Source organism: Heliangelus exortis, chromosome 20, assembly GCF_036169615.1.
Source record: "Heliangelus exortis chromosome 20, bHelExo1.hap1, whole genome shotgun sequence".
Classification (NCBI taxonomy): domain Eukaryota; kingdom Metazoa; phylum Chordata; class Aves; order Apodiformes; family Trochilidae; genus Heliangelus; species Heliangelus exortis.
The window spans coordinates 9,700,109-9,716,500 of record NC_092441.1 but is presented as its reverse complement, the minus strand read 5'-3'; the positions used below and the strand labels follow the sequence as shown (position 1 = coordinate 9,716,500).

General features: G+C 46.9%; 1 protein-coding gene across 1 annotated transcript in view; it reads left to right on the top strand.

Moving 5' to 3' along the window:
- STX8 (syntaxin 8) overlaps nucleotides 1–16,392 on the top strand; it is a 100,800-nt gene that overhangs the window by 61,558 nt on the left and 22,850 nt on the right. The window contains exon 7 of the mRNA XM_071764519.1: nucleotides 2,401–2,502. Within this exon, the coding sequence (XP_071620620.1) occupies nucleotides 2,401–2,502 (102 nt within the window). The remainder of the gene's footprint in view (nucleotides 1–2,400; nucleotides 2,503–16,392) is intronic.

Sequence of the window (16,392 nt, the reverse complement as noted above, 5' to 3'; positions counted from 1 at the left end):
TCAGTGAGCTTCCAGCTTGTTCACCAGGATGTTTTTCAAGGAGGGTCTGGTCAGGGTTGGCAAAGGAAAGTCTCTTATTTCCCAAGCATGCTTATCACTTTGTCCTTGACAACGATGGGAACTTTCGGCACTTTTTGCATTTTCTTTTAGAGGCAAACATGAGAAAGCCTGTCTCTGCAGGCAGCTTGGTGCTGGCTTTCCTGTCTGCTGAATCATGCAAGGCAGATAAAGTTTCCCCAAAATGTTGTTGGCTTTGCAGATGTTGGACCTGGGAAAGTTGGGTGGGAGGAGGAGGAGGAGAATTAAAATATCTGAGCTATGAAATGAAGAGATGTTGCAGTTCAAACAGGGTACCTGCCATCCCTTGGGAAATTGTCTACTGGTGTGGGATGAACACTCAAATCCTTCAGTATGTTAAGCTTTAAAAATATGGAGAGTTTGTGACTGGAATAGAGCTGTATTGGTGGGATGATGTTGCTTAACCATGGGAGTGGTGAATGATTTAGATGTGTGGGATAAAGCTGCACCCCCAGGAGCAGTTGATGTTTTGCTCTGTGCCCTCCCTTCATGTGAAAACTTCAATGGTTTAGGCTTGGGGACATGAATCAGGAGCTCTTGGTTTAGGAATGATGCATATTTTCAAAGTACATAATTTTTTGTATTTTGATACCACCTTCTATAGGGATTTCCCTGGAGATGATGGAGTCCTTGTGGGGCAAACTTTAAAAGCCTGAATTTGTTGGCTGGTGCTTGAATCTCCCTGCTCTCTGGGCCAGTAAAACCTCCGTGCTACATACACCTTTAAAAATGTCCTTTATGTCTCCAAAACGTTGATTATTTTCTATTTCTTTTTTTGTCATATGTATGTACACCCAAACTGGCTGTTTATAGCAAGATACAAAGCTGGTTATTGGGTAAAATTTGAGGATGTAAGCAACCTGTAGCTTAAGACCTTTTGCTGGGGGAAGGTGGCTTGTGGAGAAAACCATTCCTTGCAGGCAGTGGGACAGAAGTGATGGGCAGCAGCAGGGCACAGATCGGCACAGATTGGCACTGCTTTGGCATGATTTTCTTTTCTAGTGTGCCAGGGAAGTTTTGGAAGTGCAAGGAGTACCCTTTATAGTGTCATCCCTTTTCCTACTAGAGGGATTTGGGAAATCTCTCAAAGGAATACAGCTAAAGCAATAAAATCCAATTAATAAGGGCCCTGTCCTGTTGATGGGGCTTGCATGCATACAGGGTTATGATGCATAAAAATCAACAGGATATTCTTGCTAACTGAACGCTCTGTGCTCCAACTTTTTCTTTTGCTCACAGTCCGTGAAACTTGACCATTTTGGGAGGGAGATGCACTGCTGGGGTCTGCCTGGGGATCAGTGACTTCAGACCACAGCCCCCACCAGCTGGCACAGCTGCTGTCCCTGCCCTGAGCTGAAAAGGCAGATGAGATTTATTGGGACAGTGATCAATAGTGAGGAAAGTGCTGGAAGTGTAACCAGAGCACGAGGCTTTGCAGTAGCATTCAGGTTTTGGCTGCTGTCCTGCTCCTGATTTATCATGCACCAAAAAAGCCATTCCAACCTGCAAAGTAGGAAGCAGCTCACACACACAGTGTGGTCATGCACCCAGCAAGAAGACCTGGCTCTGTGTTTCAAGAAAATCAGAGCGTAACAGGCAGCAAGAAAGGGACTTGGTGCCTGAATGTGGCTTTTGATTTTCAGTGTTAAAAAAACCCACCCTGACAACTGTTCTTGGAGGGAGCCTTGTGCCTGCTCTGGTTTCCCTGACAAGAAACAAAAAAAGAGTCATCAGTTGTTTGTGGCTTGAAGTTTTTCCCCCTGTTAATAATAGAGGTAAGAGATATTTTCAGGGGATCATCTGGGCTGCGAGCAGAACCATCCATACCTCTCCCTTGTTGAACCAAGGCAGGAGTTGACTTTTATTCTTTGTGGTCACTTGGTTGCAACCCCACCAAATTCTCTCAGAAGCATTCATGAAGATAGTGACTCTGGGTGGTTTTAATAACAGCCAAGTGGTGAGATGCTCTGTTCCAGGGACTGAAATTTCTGATTTCCTATAGCGTATGCATTAATTCTTTCACTCTGGCTTGTGTTTTGTGGCCAGCATCTTTTCCTCCATGGACAGCTGGACTGATCCTTCTCTTTCAGATTGTATTTTTTCCTCTGCTCTTGAAGTGGTGGAGTGCACTGAGTCTGGAAGTCTCTTGTGTAGGATTTCCCAGGCTTTGGACCTTTCATTGCTTGTGGATCACTGGTGTGTCACACTGGAAAATTAAAGGGTGCAGCTGGTTTCCATTTGGGAGCCTCCAGCAGGAGCGTGCTTGTTGAGCAGTGATGCTGCAGGGCTGGGAGATTAATGCTTGTGTTGCTCTTTCCCCAGAGATCATCGATGACCTCACCAACTTGGTTGAAAACACAGACGACAAAATTCGCAACCAGACCCGGCATGTGAAGGTGGTGGACAAGAAATCAACGTCCTGTGGTAGGAAATGGCTTGAACACAAATCCTGCCCCTCTTAGGAACCGATGAGAAGCCAGCCCAGCTCTCAGAGGCTGTGTGCAACGTGCTCCCCCCAAGGACAGCTTCTTTTAAAAAGTTAGGAAAGCATCTCTCCAAACCAAAACGTGACCGTAGCTGCTTTTGCAGGTTTGACTCTCTGGGCATGCTGTGTGCTGATGTAGTTAACTTCCTTCAGGCTTTTGACTCCCAACATTGCACAACGCTCTGACTGGAAATTGTAGAACTGCACGAAATGAGTGTGGAACGTGTTAATTAGGCTTAGAAAACTTGCTGGCTACCAGCTCTCAGAAGGCAGGCACAGCGGGGAGCGATGCCGCAGGGACACTTGGAGTGCTGTCCTGCAGGGCTGTGTGCTCATCCCAGTGACATTCACAGCTTGCCAGACATGAAATCCTTGCTGGTGACTCTTCAAGCCACGTGAAAGCTGGGAGAGCTAAATGGGACTCCCTTTCCACTTAGCCACAGCAAGGCTGCACGCAGGTTCCTTCTCCAGGAGGAGGAGCTGAGGGCTTGGTAGCAGCAGCTGGGGGAGGATGCTGTGGGTGAGGGCAGCAAACGTCTAAATGTCTGCATCTTGGGGATGAGTGACACTGAGGAGGATGTCCATGGGGAAGTGGTGGTGGTGGTGAGACACTTGTGGAAATAATGTCTCCCCTTTTGGTGTCTGTGATTTGGTTTTGGCACACCAGAGAACTCAAAATGCTCACAAGAACGACAGATGCTCCATAGGGATTGGATTGGCAGCCAGAAGTTAACAAAGTTTATTTTGTGTGGTGGGGCTGGCTTGGTCACCTGTCTGTGTGGAGCAAAGGTTTCTGGCTGGTGGGAAGCTTTTATTCTGCACAGTGATGATCTTGCAGATAAAGTGACCAAGCTCAGACTGACAGTGAGACATCTGTCAAGCACTGAGGATGCATGTCAGGGATTTCTTTAGTTTTTCCACTGATGATAACTTTTTGAAAGCTTGGCTGATGAAAATCTGTGGCTTCTTCTGGAGGACTAAGTTGACTTGTCAGAGGCATTTGTCTATGGTTTCTGTTGTACCAACTACAACTACAGTTAGAGTTAAAGGAGTGGCTGCAGAGTTCAGTACTGATTATTTATTTTTTTTTTAGTTTAGGTCTTTAATGTCAACGCGGGATGGGTTTAATCTAAAACTAATTGCTCTGACTGATGCTGAGGACTCCTGTGTGCAGCCTCCCCTTAATTTTTGTGGTTTTATTTTCTGCATGAGTACAGGGAAGCATGATGGGCAACGCCTGTGCAGGGAGGCAGGGAGTCCCATTTCATATGTGACAGCTTCTCCCTCCTCACTTTTCTTCCCCTTTTCAGTTCCTCCTGTATGTGCAGCTCCAGACAGCATTGCTGGATGAGTCTGTCCCTTTAATTCCAAACTTGATGCTGGCTGGGCTGGGGAATTTGAGAGGAGGAGGAGGAGGAGGATGGGAGAGGCGAAGGCTGGGAGGATCCAGGGCTGGATTCCTTGGAGGTGACCTCTCTCACCCTTTGCACATTGAAAAACATTTTTCTGCAAGGGGTGGTGAGAAGCACTGCTTCTGGTGCCTCTTCCCTCTGCTCCAATAGCTCTTCCCGTGTTTGCATAACAATTTGGGTATATGTAAACATGGGATTGCCTCAGATAGCTGTTTTACTCTGCCTCACTGTGAGGTTTAGAACAATAATTCTGGAAGGCACAGCCTTTAATGGCATCGTTCCCATCCCTTTTCCACCCTGATCCCTGGCTCAGAAAATTAGCTGGCATATTAAGATCAGAAAAACCCTCTGCATATGTACAGTTATTCCTTCAACAAAGCCAAGCAGCGGGAAAACTGGCACCTGTTAGGTAATTTTTTCAAAGTAATTTTGTTTTCCCCTCCCCCTTTCCAACCTTTCATTTAAATTGATAAAATGTTTAGGAATTCTTTGCTTTCTGTGCTGTTATTTGGATTTAAACCACGGTGAAGTGCTGAGTCTTCCCACTTGCCCACTGCCCCCTTCCCTGGGATGGAGAAGTCTGCTTGGAGCCAGGCTCTGCAACATGTGCCTGGTCCCCTTTGTGCCTGTGTGCTGAAATCAGAATGGCATTTGATTTTTCTGATGAGTCCCTCTCCTGGAGCCACTGGCTGTGGATGCACACAGACCAAGCAGCCTGCTGTGAGGAGTGGAATCATCCCCTTTTATGAGCAGGAGTGTAGTGTGTTAATGGGTTAATGGAGTGTTAATGGGTGGGTCTTTGGCAGCAAAATCCAAGTATTGCCAATGAAATCCAACTTCAATCAATATTTCATAGAATCACAGAATGTTAGGGGTTGGAAGGGACCTTGAAAGATGATTGAGTCCAACCCCCTGGCAAGGCAGGAGGGTTGGACCTCCAGCAGTCACACAGAACACATCCAGGTGGGCTTTGAATGTCTCCAGGGAAGGAGACTCCACAACCTCCCTGGGCAGCTTGGGCCAGGGCTCCCTCACCCTCACAGTGAAAAAAAATTTCCTTATATTTACATGGAACCTCCTATGTTCCAGCTTGTACCCATTGCCCCTTGTTCTACTATTGGCCATAACTAAGAAGGGGCTGGCTCCATCCTCCTGGCTCCATCCTCCTGGCTCCATCCTCCTGGCTCCATCCTCCTGGCACTCTCCCTTTACATATTTATGAATGTTGATGAGCTCACCCCTCATTCTCCTCTCCTCCAAGCTGCAGAGCTCCAGCTCCCTGAGCCTTTCCTCATAAGGGAGATGTTCTACTCCATCATCCTTGTGGCTCTTCACTGGACTTTCCCAAGCAGTTCCCTCTCCTTCTGGAACTGAGGGGCCCAGAACTGGACACAACATTCCAAATGTGGCCTCACCAGGACAGAGTAGTGGGTTGGTTCATTTGCAGCTTATTTGCAATGCTGTTTCTTTTGCTGACTCCAGAGCTGTTGCCAATCCCACCCTTTGCTCCTGGATTTATTTCTTCTTGGCATATTTAGAAGGGTGGTAGGGACATACATCATGGAACTGTCACAGTATCTCTAAGATCATTGCATCCAGCTGGTCCCATCCCTCCAGATCTATATATCAATATCTGTAGCACCCACTGGAGCACGTGCCTCATCTACACAGCTTTTAAATACTCCCAGGGATGGTGGGATGGAAAATAAGAAGATATATTTCTTAGATTTCAGAAACTTGCTTTGAATTTTCACCAAAATGCACACACAAATCACGAAGCCTGTCTGCCTGTACTCTGTTTGCTACCAGGATGCTTACATGCACAATTTTGACTTCTCAGTTTTTACCACTGGTTCTCTTGGGTTTGTCTGTCCCCACTGCCTTCCAGTTTCCACCCCTTGAGAGGGTTTTTTGTCAAGAACAACACTCAACAGCCATATCTTGCTAACTTTTTTATTAGGAACTTCAACCCTCAGGATGTCCTCTGAGGAACTTCATTTAAAAAGAAGCAGAAAGTATAATTAAGATTGAGATGCTAGAGGCAAAACCAAGGTTGCCCCAAACAAACTCTTGAGCTGGAGCAAGCTGTGGAAATGCCACAAAACCAATGCCTGATGCCTTCAGTAGCTTTGGCTTTCGTGGGTAGAGTTGTCCTGACTGTGATCCCCTCCACTCCATTTCCAGCTGGGCCAGTGGCTGTGTCCTGGAACATAACAGGCAACTGCAAAGTGGTGGCTGAGTGATCTTGAGTTTGGTTTTTTTCTTTTTTTTCCCCATCTTTCATTTTCTCCAACTCCACAAGATGGCATTGCAATCTGCTCGCCTTCCTCCAGCCCCAGGTAGGTGTTCTCTCCCCTTTGCCTTCTGATGGAGGTTTTGGGAGGGTGTAGACTTCACAATAATCTTTACAGTTTGTACCAGGTAGGGGGTTTATCTTAGCAAACTCCCAAAATAGCTGGATTAAACACAGAGCTTTGCAAAACCTGTTAGTTGGAGTTTTCAGAAGGTTTCATTTGTTTTAAAACAGAGGAGCTTGGATTCTGAAAGGTTTCCTCTAGAAAATAATGATTCATGCAAGCTGGAGCCTTTTTCCTGCCAGATTCTGTGATCTCTCAGTTCTAAGTTATGCTTATTTTTTGCCATGGATTTAATTTGTTTTATAAATTATGGATGGCAGTCACTCAGGTTTGTTCCTCTGACGTACTTTGTGTGTTTAGATGAGCAAGTTCCCATCCGTTTCTCTTTTTTTTTCTTTTTTTTTTTCCCCCTGGAGTGGAGAACTGGTGTAGTGTGCCATTAAATCAACCTTTCCTGCAATCTGACTCTCAGAGCAGTTGCTCCAATGTTCCTTCCTGGTGCTGCTCTGACAACTGCACTGCCTCCAAGTCACCTGTCCTTGTTTCTACAGGATGAGTATTCTTGGCCTAGCAACTTATATATTTTGCTGGGGTTTTCTAAGTATTTTTTTTCCCCCTCTTCCTTCAGCATCTTCCCTTTTAAGCAATTACACGTGTAAACGTTTGTTCTGAGCTGTTACCCTGTGAGAAAGCTTTGAGAAGAAACTAGCAGAAGAATGATGAACCTGTTGGTTGAACTGGACTTGGCTCTGATGTCTTCACTGGTCACTGAGATCACAGAATCCTAGAATTGGCTGGGTTGGAAGGGACCTCAGAGCTCATCAAGTCCAACCCTTGATCCACTCCCCCCGTGGTTCCCAGCCCATGGCACTGAGTGCCACATCCAGGCTCTTTTGAAATATCTCCAGGGATGGAGAATCCACCCCTTCCCTGGGCAGCCCATTCCAATGGCTGATCACCCTCTCCAGAAAGAAATTCTTTCTAATGTCCAACCTAAACCTCCCCTGGCACAACTTGAGACCTCCATCCTCCCAGCCCTGGAGCTGCCCAGGGCAGTGGCCAAGAGGTGGCTGAGCAGAAGATAAATTTTCACCTGAGCTTTTCTGTCCTCTCATTCCTTTCTCACACAGCCCTTGGTTACTGCTGGCAAATACCAGGAGTCCAACAGATTTCATAGGATCATCAAATCAATAAGGTTGGAACAGACCTCTCAGTCAAACCATCAACCCAACACCCCCAGCCAACCAAACCCTGTCCTCAAGTGCCACGTCCATGCATATTTTGAACACCTTCAGGGATGAGGATTCCACCACTGCCCTGCACAGCCTTTTGCAGTGCCTGACCACTCTTTTAGCAGAGAAATTTGTCCTAATACCCAATCTGAACCTCCCCTGGTGCAACTCAAGGCCACATCCTCTCACGGAAGGCTCCAGCTTTCTGCTCCCTTGTGTTGCAGCTCTCAGCTCAGCTCCCTGGAGTGTTTTCTTCTCTCACCCAACTCCTTTTCCTTCCCTAAGGAGTGCAGGTTAGCTGTGCCTGGGGGGAGCAGAGGGAGATGTGCTGGAAGTGAGCCCCAACTTCAGGAGCAAGGGATGGGTTGGCAGCTCCAACCTCGCCCCACTGACTTCTGAACCCATCAGCTAATTGGAGCTGAAAGGAGTTGGAGATAGAGGTCACAAAGATAAGGAATTACTACGAGCTTACTTGGGCAGCTATCCTCATTAGAGAGACCCAATTAAGGGTCCCATGGGGGGGGTGTGTGTGGCAGGGTGAGCCCAGGTCTCATTAGACAGCAGAGAAGCCTCAAAGCAGATTAGCTCAGGGACAGAATGGGAAATGTGGCTTCATTAATTATGTTAATGGAACAACTTTTAAATTGACATGTCAAATAATTTTGGTACTTTGCCCCATCTAAGACTTCTGGTTAGTTTGTTGTCGAGCTGTCTTGTTTGCCCATCATAAGAAACACTTTTCCTTGGCTTTTCTCTGAGCCCCTAAGGGGCAGGTGAAGAGCTCATGGGATGACTTAACAGTGAGAACAAAACCAGCCCAGAGGCTGCTTTCAGATTCACCAAATAGATGGGAGGAAAAAGGTCAGTCCTGGTACTCAGATGCTGCCTTTGCTGGTGGTGTGTGCCCAGCAGCCTGGTCCTCACTCTCCCTGTGGCTTTGTACCCTCCAGGCACCTCCTGCCCTCTGTGCCTCCTCTTCCTCCTCCTCACATGTGCTCTATGCACAGCTTCAGTTTTTGGCTTAAACTTGCTCATGCTGAGATGCTGAAATGCCTTCAGCTGATGAAAGAACCTGGACCTAAGCAGCTGTAAATGGTCTATTTATTTTCTTTTTTGAAAATGGTGGTTTGGAATTGCTTTATCAGTTTTTTCCAGGTGAGGAGCACAGTGTTTGCTGGGGGTGTCAGCTCTGTGTGTGTCTTGCAGGAAAGGATGGGAAGAGCCTTCTGGGTCATAGGATCTCTTCAAGATAAATTTCTGAGAACAAGCTTGTTTTTTCCCCCCCATTACTCCTATTGGAAGGCTGCAGTGGTCATAAACTTATTTCCAGCCTGGACTTGTCAGGGACACTTCATTTTGTCCACGTGCAACCCTTGTTCTGGTGTTTTGAATAGTTCTTTCCCCCTTTTTATTTCACTTGCCCAAATGTGTGTGTCTAAGAGATCACCCACTGTTCCCTCCCTCCCACCTTTTGTTTCGTGGGGCTGAACAAGCATCTTTACATTTTAGTACCTTAAATTAATACCTTGGGTTCCTGATAAGCCCTATTTTACACTTCTTCCTGCTTAAAGTTGTTTGGCTTTTTTTAAACCACATGAACTGCCTGCAGCATCCCCTCCAGCCTGTGTTCTCCTGCTGCCTTGCCCACCAGCTCCAGCACTTCTCTGGCTGCTGGAAGACTTCCAGCACCAGCCTTTTGGTTCCTAGGTCAGTTTTTGTTTGAACTGCTTGGGCTTTTCTCTATTCTTGCACATTTTCCACCTGAATTCATTTTCTTTCCAGCTTTTATCATCAAGTGCTGTTTGTCCCGAGTACGTGGCTTCCTCCTTCATTTCCCTGAATTTCAAACTTCCTCCGTTTCTCTTCAAAGTTACCCATTTTTCCCTGTCTGCTGCCCCAGCTTTCCTCAGTGCTGATGCTGCTTTCCAACTTTGTGTCATCAGCAGATTTCATTAGCACACTTACTTTTTGTGCCAAGGTCATTAATAAAAATATTTAATAAGATCAGCCTCCTGACCATTCCTTGAGGAGCTCTGCTGGTGACCTCCATCCATTCTGATCCTTCTTTCAACACTGCTTTGCCTCTCCCCACTTTCCTGCCCTTACAGTTCTGTTAATCTCCATCTTTTTCATTTAATAATTTCCCACGTGGCACTGGATCACGTGCTTTGCTAAAGTCTGTGTGGATGGGATCTATCACACTTCTTCCTTTGTCTAGAAAATTCATTATCTTACCGGGCCAACCTGATTAGCTCTGTTTGATCTCATTTCCCTTCAGTCCAGCCCCTTTGTTTTCTACCCTGTTTACCATTTGGTTTCATGTTCTAATTAGCATCTCTTCAGTTGGCTCTCCAGCCTCCATCCTCTGGGGGTTAATCAGACAGGCTGTGGTTGCTTTTCCCCTTCCAGGATGCAGTCCTGGGTGCTGCTGTTCCTCTCTGGTGGCCACAGCTCAGCCCACCCAGTTCTGGGGGATGTAGCCCAGATAAGGTTCAGTTTGAAGGGCAAGACCTGGAGCTTCGTGTGCATCAGTCCTCCTGGCTTCATTAAGCAGCTTCTTTCATTTAATGACAAATCACCCCAAATGGCCCTCCAGAACCATTGCAGCCTTCTCCAGGCTCCCACCACCAAGCCCTGGGCTGGCAGATGGAACCAGTGGTCACTTTTCTGGGTGTCCTGCACCTGTCCCAACTTTTCCCCCTTGCCTTTTTCTGGTTATGGTGACACCCCCCCAAGTATCTCCCTGGATAACTTTTGCAGACAGAGTCACCAATAAAATTGTTCACTTCAGGCTGCACAGGTAGTAGGGGATAAATAAGGGATGAAGGGCAGCCATAGTGTAAAATGAGGTGGGGGAAAATTCCTCTGCTGTGAAATACTGACAAAGGGTTTTGCTTTTGGGGTGGCAGTGGTGATACACAGGCTGCAGAATAATCATTTGTTCAGGAGAATAATCATTTGTTGCCCTAAATTTTGGGACAGCCCAAGTGATGGAGCTGGAGCCTGGCATTTCTGGGGCTGGGCTGCAAGATGTAAATCAGGCAGAGGTTCAAATCTGAAGCTCTGAAATGGCAACGCTCCCCATGAGCAGAGAGGGGAGAGGGAGAAGAGGAGGGGGACAAGAATAGGAAAGCAAAAGGCAGTAGACATCTTCTTAATTACATTTGCATATGCAGCTGTTCAAACAGACTGAACTTCATCAATGCTTGTTCATACCTATCAGGAGATTTAGAGCAGCTGTTGTCAGCCCATGTAGCAGGTTTGTATAAATCTGGGGGTAAAATAAGCCCCTGGGCACCCTGCTCACCCAAGCTGTCCATCACTCCAAAAGGGCAAGTAATTAATTGTATTTGAGTATTGAAAAAAAGTGGAATTGTGTGAAATAACCAAGGGTGAGTGCTTACAGCTTGGTTTCCAAGGATACGTGTTGAAGAATTAAAACATTAATTTATATTTCTGAAAATGGTGTTGAAAAGTGTTAATTTGTACATTACCAAAGAGCCTCCTTCTGCCTTTTCCTTCCTAGCACCCTCAGTGACAAAATAATTCCTCTACCTGATCTGGAGTTGAAATATAACAGTGCTCTGGCATGGGGTTTTTTTTGCCATGTTAAAACAAAATGGAGAGAGAGGAAGCTATCAGAGTTAACTGTATTCATTCTTACAACTTTGAAATTCTACCTTAGGCTCCCAAATGCCCAGTCTGGCTGTTTCCACCCTCTCTTGGTCCTGTTACCCTACATCCAGCCCAACCAGAGATGCTGGAGTGAGCACAACACTGCTGCAGACACAGTGCCTGGGCAGAGAGAGGGTCCAGCATCTGGAATCCTGCTTCCCAGGCCCCAGGCACTCCAGAGGCACAATACATGGAGGATGTGGTCAGTGGAGAAATTATTTTGTGAAGGACCAAGTGGTTATGTCGTCTCTTCAGGGCTTTCTGAGATGCACAGAGGATGTTGATCCCACCAGAAATTGGGGATATAAATCAGCAAGGGGCTGTGATCTCAAATCTTTCTTATTTTGCAAAAATACAGAAGGATTCCTGGAGTTGGGCTAACTCTGGCTAGAGGAAAACAGTTGTCTAGGAAATGGGAAGAGGAATAAGATACTTGAGAGGGCAGCCAAAGTCCCTGGTGTTACTGTGAAAAAAAAAAAAAAAGGATTTACTTAAGGTGAAAATCACTTATGGTCATGCACTGTTGGTCTTGAAGCATTCCAATGGCAGGAGTTATGCTTCCACAGGGAGTGTTAATTAAACCATGTTGCACATCTGGGATTGGTGGTTTGGGATTGGGAAAGCAGAGGGGAGCTGAGCATTGGGCTGTGCCAGCAAGTGGCATCTGCCAGAGGAGCTGGAGAGTGTTTGTACCCCAGCACAGGGCTCGGGGCTGCTGGAGGTGAGGTGTGGTGTGAAGGGGCACCCATAACCCCTTAACCACTGCTAGGACCCCAAGGGAAAAGCTGCTGAACTGACTTAAGCTCAGAAAAGATGCTACAGCTACAGAACTTCAGGTTAGTGTCTGGCAGTGATGGGTTGGGTCTGCCATGAGCTGGTCCAAGAGCTGGAGGTGCCTCTGGAAGGTTCTTCACCACCCCTGCTTTTGGTGGAACTTGCAGTTGCAGCCTGGTTTGCTTCTCCAAACTCGTGAGCATAGGAAGTGCTGAGGCAGTTTGAAGTCATGTGCTTAATAAACCAGCCTCAGTTTTAACACTGCATTTAAATGCAGGTTTTGCAGGTTGCAGCCCATGAGTTCAGCATCACCCTGATGTCTCTCCAAGGCCTGAGAAGGCAGCCTTAAGGTAACTGTAAGAGGGGCTGGCTGGCTGCTTGCCCAAGGCTTCAGGTGGGTTTTTCACCCTTTGGTCAGCATCACACTGCCAGATGTCACACAGAGGTGACAAACACACACAGGGCTCACGTTGGTGCTGTTGCACTGGTGCTGGACTGAGGATTTGCAGTGACTTGGAAACCTTGCTGGTGAAAGCTGAGCTGTGCCCCTAAAATCACACACAAACCAAGCTCTGGGGGCAGGGACGTGTCCCTGTGCACTGGTCTGCAGCAGCAAAGTGGAATTTACTGCTGCCACATACAACCTGTCTGCTTCAGAAATAATTTTTTGGCGTGGGGGCACAGAAGGATGGAGAGGGTTTGTTTGTTCTGCAGGGTGATTGGTTTGTGCTGGGGACTTTGCTGTGAAACTCTGGTGAGGGCTGAGGTTTGGGATGAGCTGCAGGGGTGAGGTTGTGGCTTTTGATGTTTTATAGTTCCCTTGTGCCACATTCCCACTTGATTTGTAACACACATTAGCTACTGTCCAATGTTTATCTTCTGTATGTATTTTTTTAAAAATGCACAAAAGTATTGCCTTTTTGGCAAGGAAAATTGTGCCACTAACTGTTACAGTGGAAACTACATTTTCCCAGCCATGCCTTCTAAAAGCATCTTGTTATTAGATTTATCTGTGAGATGCATTGGGAAATGTTGTAAAACTTACCTCTAATTTGCTGCAGTTGCCTTTTGCAGGCTGTTGGCTTGCAGATCACCCTGAATTGGTGTCTCTGGATCGTTGTCTGCCTGATAATTTAATGAAGTTCATCACTGGAGTTCCAGGAGATGAGCAGTGGGAGCTTTCCTTCCCAGCCCTCCTTGCAAGCCTCATGTTCCCCTTGATGCTCTCTTTTGTCAGAAGCCTGAAAGAACACACTTATTTTAAACTTCTTTCTGCTTCCATAGATGGACAGTTTTATACGATGCAGACAGTGCCTGCTGTGATTTTTATGGCCTATAGCTTTCTGAGCAAATGGTTTTGCTGGCAAGTTGGCGAGGCTAAAATGACCTTCTCTTGTTCATTAACTGTCTGCTGAAAAATATGCGTGCGGTGGTAGTTAGAGAGCCTTGATTGGGGTTATTTTAGGTGGTGCAGGGAGGTCTGTTCCTTCCCTTCCCTCCTCATTATCAAGCAGAAGCGACTGCTTAGGGCCTGGTTTATTTACCTAATAAACTGCCTCTTGTATCGTCTAGGAAATGCACACATTTTTCAGCCAAGAAATCCTAGTAACAGGCAAACAGAGGTCTAGCAGTCAGGTCTGGAGAAACAACAAAATGAAGGTCAGCTAATATTGCTGTTATTCTCTTTCCTGGTGGCCATGACAGCAGGGGTGGTTTATTTGAAGATCCCAGACTCGGAGTCATTGCTTGCATTGTTGGTCCCCCGAGCACGGGAGGCTGTGCCAACACTTGGGGATATTAATGTATTCTACAGATCAGTGAATGGAGAATTCCTCTGCACTCCTTTCTTTAAAAAAAAAAAGAAAAAAGGGGAAAAAAAAAAATCCTCTTTCCCCTTCCCCCTTTCTCCCCACACTTTGTTTGCAGTGGCTTTGTCTGGGGATGTTGCTGGGCATTCCTAATGAGAAGGGGAAGAATTGCAGGGCCGGGGGCCGGGGCGATGGGCACGGTTCCCCCCTCCCAGCACCAGCAGTGAAGCTGCCACGAGGTGTTCAGGTGTGGTGCAGCTTTCCTGATGGGACCATGCAAGTATCCAAGAAAAGGAAAAAAAAAAAAACCACACCAAAGCAGACTCATTTTGGACATGGAAAGCTCCCTGATTTGCTTCCTCCAAGGAGCAGATCCTGCCCCCTGTGTGGGACACGGTGCCTCGGTGCTTCTTTAGTATTCATCCCACAGCCATCTCCCAGCCCACCCCCAGCAGCTGCTCAAAGGGATAAAATTAAAGCAATTCCTGCTCCTGGTGACTTACTGCCAGGGAAGAACCGGGTTCTGTCTGGGAGGGACATAGAGAGATCCAGCCCCGACGATGGAAAAAGCAGAGGGGAGCAGGGGTTTGGTGGGATGGATCTCTGGAGATCTTCCTGGGGTTCAGGGGGAATAAAAACTGCTTTCACAAAGAGACAGTTATCCCATAATAACATGATGGATCAGGGAAAGTCACCTGAGCTCTGATTTTTATGTATTCTGGTTCCCTAGCCGGAATTGTACTTAGATATTTCTTTAATACATTCTTTGATCCCTGATGGAAATGTTAATGAGACAAAAACCTCTAAAGAGCTCTCCAGACGCTGCCTTGCTTGGGAGAAGGGTGGACTGAAACGCAGACCCTTCTGACACACAAGCACTGCCTTTGTTCCCCCCTCCCCGGCCCAGGGACACGTCCAAAACTGGCGGGAAGATGAGAGGAGGCTGAAGAGGCCGTTCTGGAGGCACAGCCTTCCCCATTTACAAGAGAAAAACCATCCCAGCCCCCATGGAGGCCGCGGCTTGGCGGGCCGGGCGCTGCCATTGGAGCCGGGCCTGAAGGGACTGGGAGGATGGAAGTGGGATGTTTTTAGGCTTTCGTTCACTTCAACTGAATGAGGAAACCTTAGGGCTTTGTCTCAAATAACGTGTGGAGCTCCATCCACCCCCCTGAGGAGGGCCCAGGCCGGGGGGTGCACCCATGGCCACCGCTTTCGTTGCCAAACCGCAGGCAGCAGCCGGGCATGGCCGGGCTCATCCCGTGTGTGTGTGGGGTCAGCCCTTGCCACAGAATCATCCAGGTTGGAAAGGACCTCTGAGATCCTCAATTCCAACCCTTGATCCACTCCCTCCGTGGTTCCCAGCCCATGGCACTGAGTGCCACATCCAGGCTCTTTTGAAATATCTCCAGGGATGGAGAATCCACCCCTTCCCTGGGCAGCCCATTCCAATGGCTGAGCACCCTCTCTGCAAAGAATTTCTTCCTAAACTCCAGCCTAAACCTCCCCTGGCAGAGCCTCAGTGTGTGAGGTGGAGTAGAATGGAGATAGCATTCACCTGTAGGAATTTCTCTAAACTTGTTTTAATTCCTCAGCATTTAATTCCTCCGGGATTCCAGGATGGGGGCTGTAGCTCAGACGTGGGTTATGCCCTGTGCATGGCTGCTCACTGCTTTCTCTGTCCCCCCTCCCCAGCTGCTCCTTTATCCTTGTGCTGCACCTTTGGCAGTTTTCTTTGTTGCTTGCTTTGGTTGCCCAGAAGAAAAGATGAGTATTTTATTCAAGGTGATGCCATACCACGGGGGTTACATTTTTGCAGACATATGTGCAGAAATCTCCCAATTCAAGGAATATGGGAAACTCCAAAGTGTTTCCCAGCTTTATTGCTTCTCCCTGTGCTTGGTGATTTGATTTAGCACTGTGAAGGTTTTCAGCTCCTGCAAGGCTGTGGGGTTTTTTTATTGCTGTGGTGTTTACAATGTTTTAGGATCCCAACAGACAGTGTTTTGTATTTAGCTCCAGAGCATTAGCAAGGTGACAGTACCACTAAAAAGTTTTGGAAAAGCACCTTATACTCATTACTGCTAAAGAAGCAACAAATGTTTTTCTGACATTTAAATAAAATGCAAAAAAGATTAATTTCCCACCTTGTTACTGAATTAAAGACTGACACGGGAGGGGGAAAAAAAACCCCTATGTTTAGGCCTTCCACAAAAACACCAGCAGTGCCAAGTGATTCATACTGAATATTTTACAGCATGCTTTCAGGGGGAACACAGCTCTATAAATGGTAACATTTCCAGTTCCCAGAGATGAGAGGGTTTGATTTCCTCTTGTGAATTTTGCATTCTGTGCTTTTCTGCTTCAGAAACACTTTCTTTTTTTTGGGGGGGGGTGTGTTTTGACAAGATGCTCAAGTAGCATGAGAGCTGGTAAAAGAGTGTCTGAAGCTGGTCTTTAGGTTTTGTTAGAGCTTGAGGTTTGAATGGGAGCTGAGATGGAGAAGTGGATTTTCAGACTTCACATTGCACCTCAATGTTCCTCAGTTTCTGCACAGCTTTCCCAGTGTTGCTG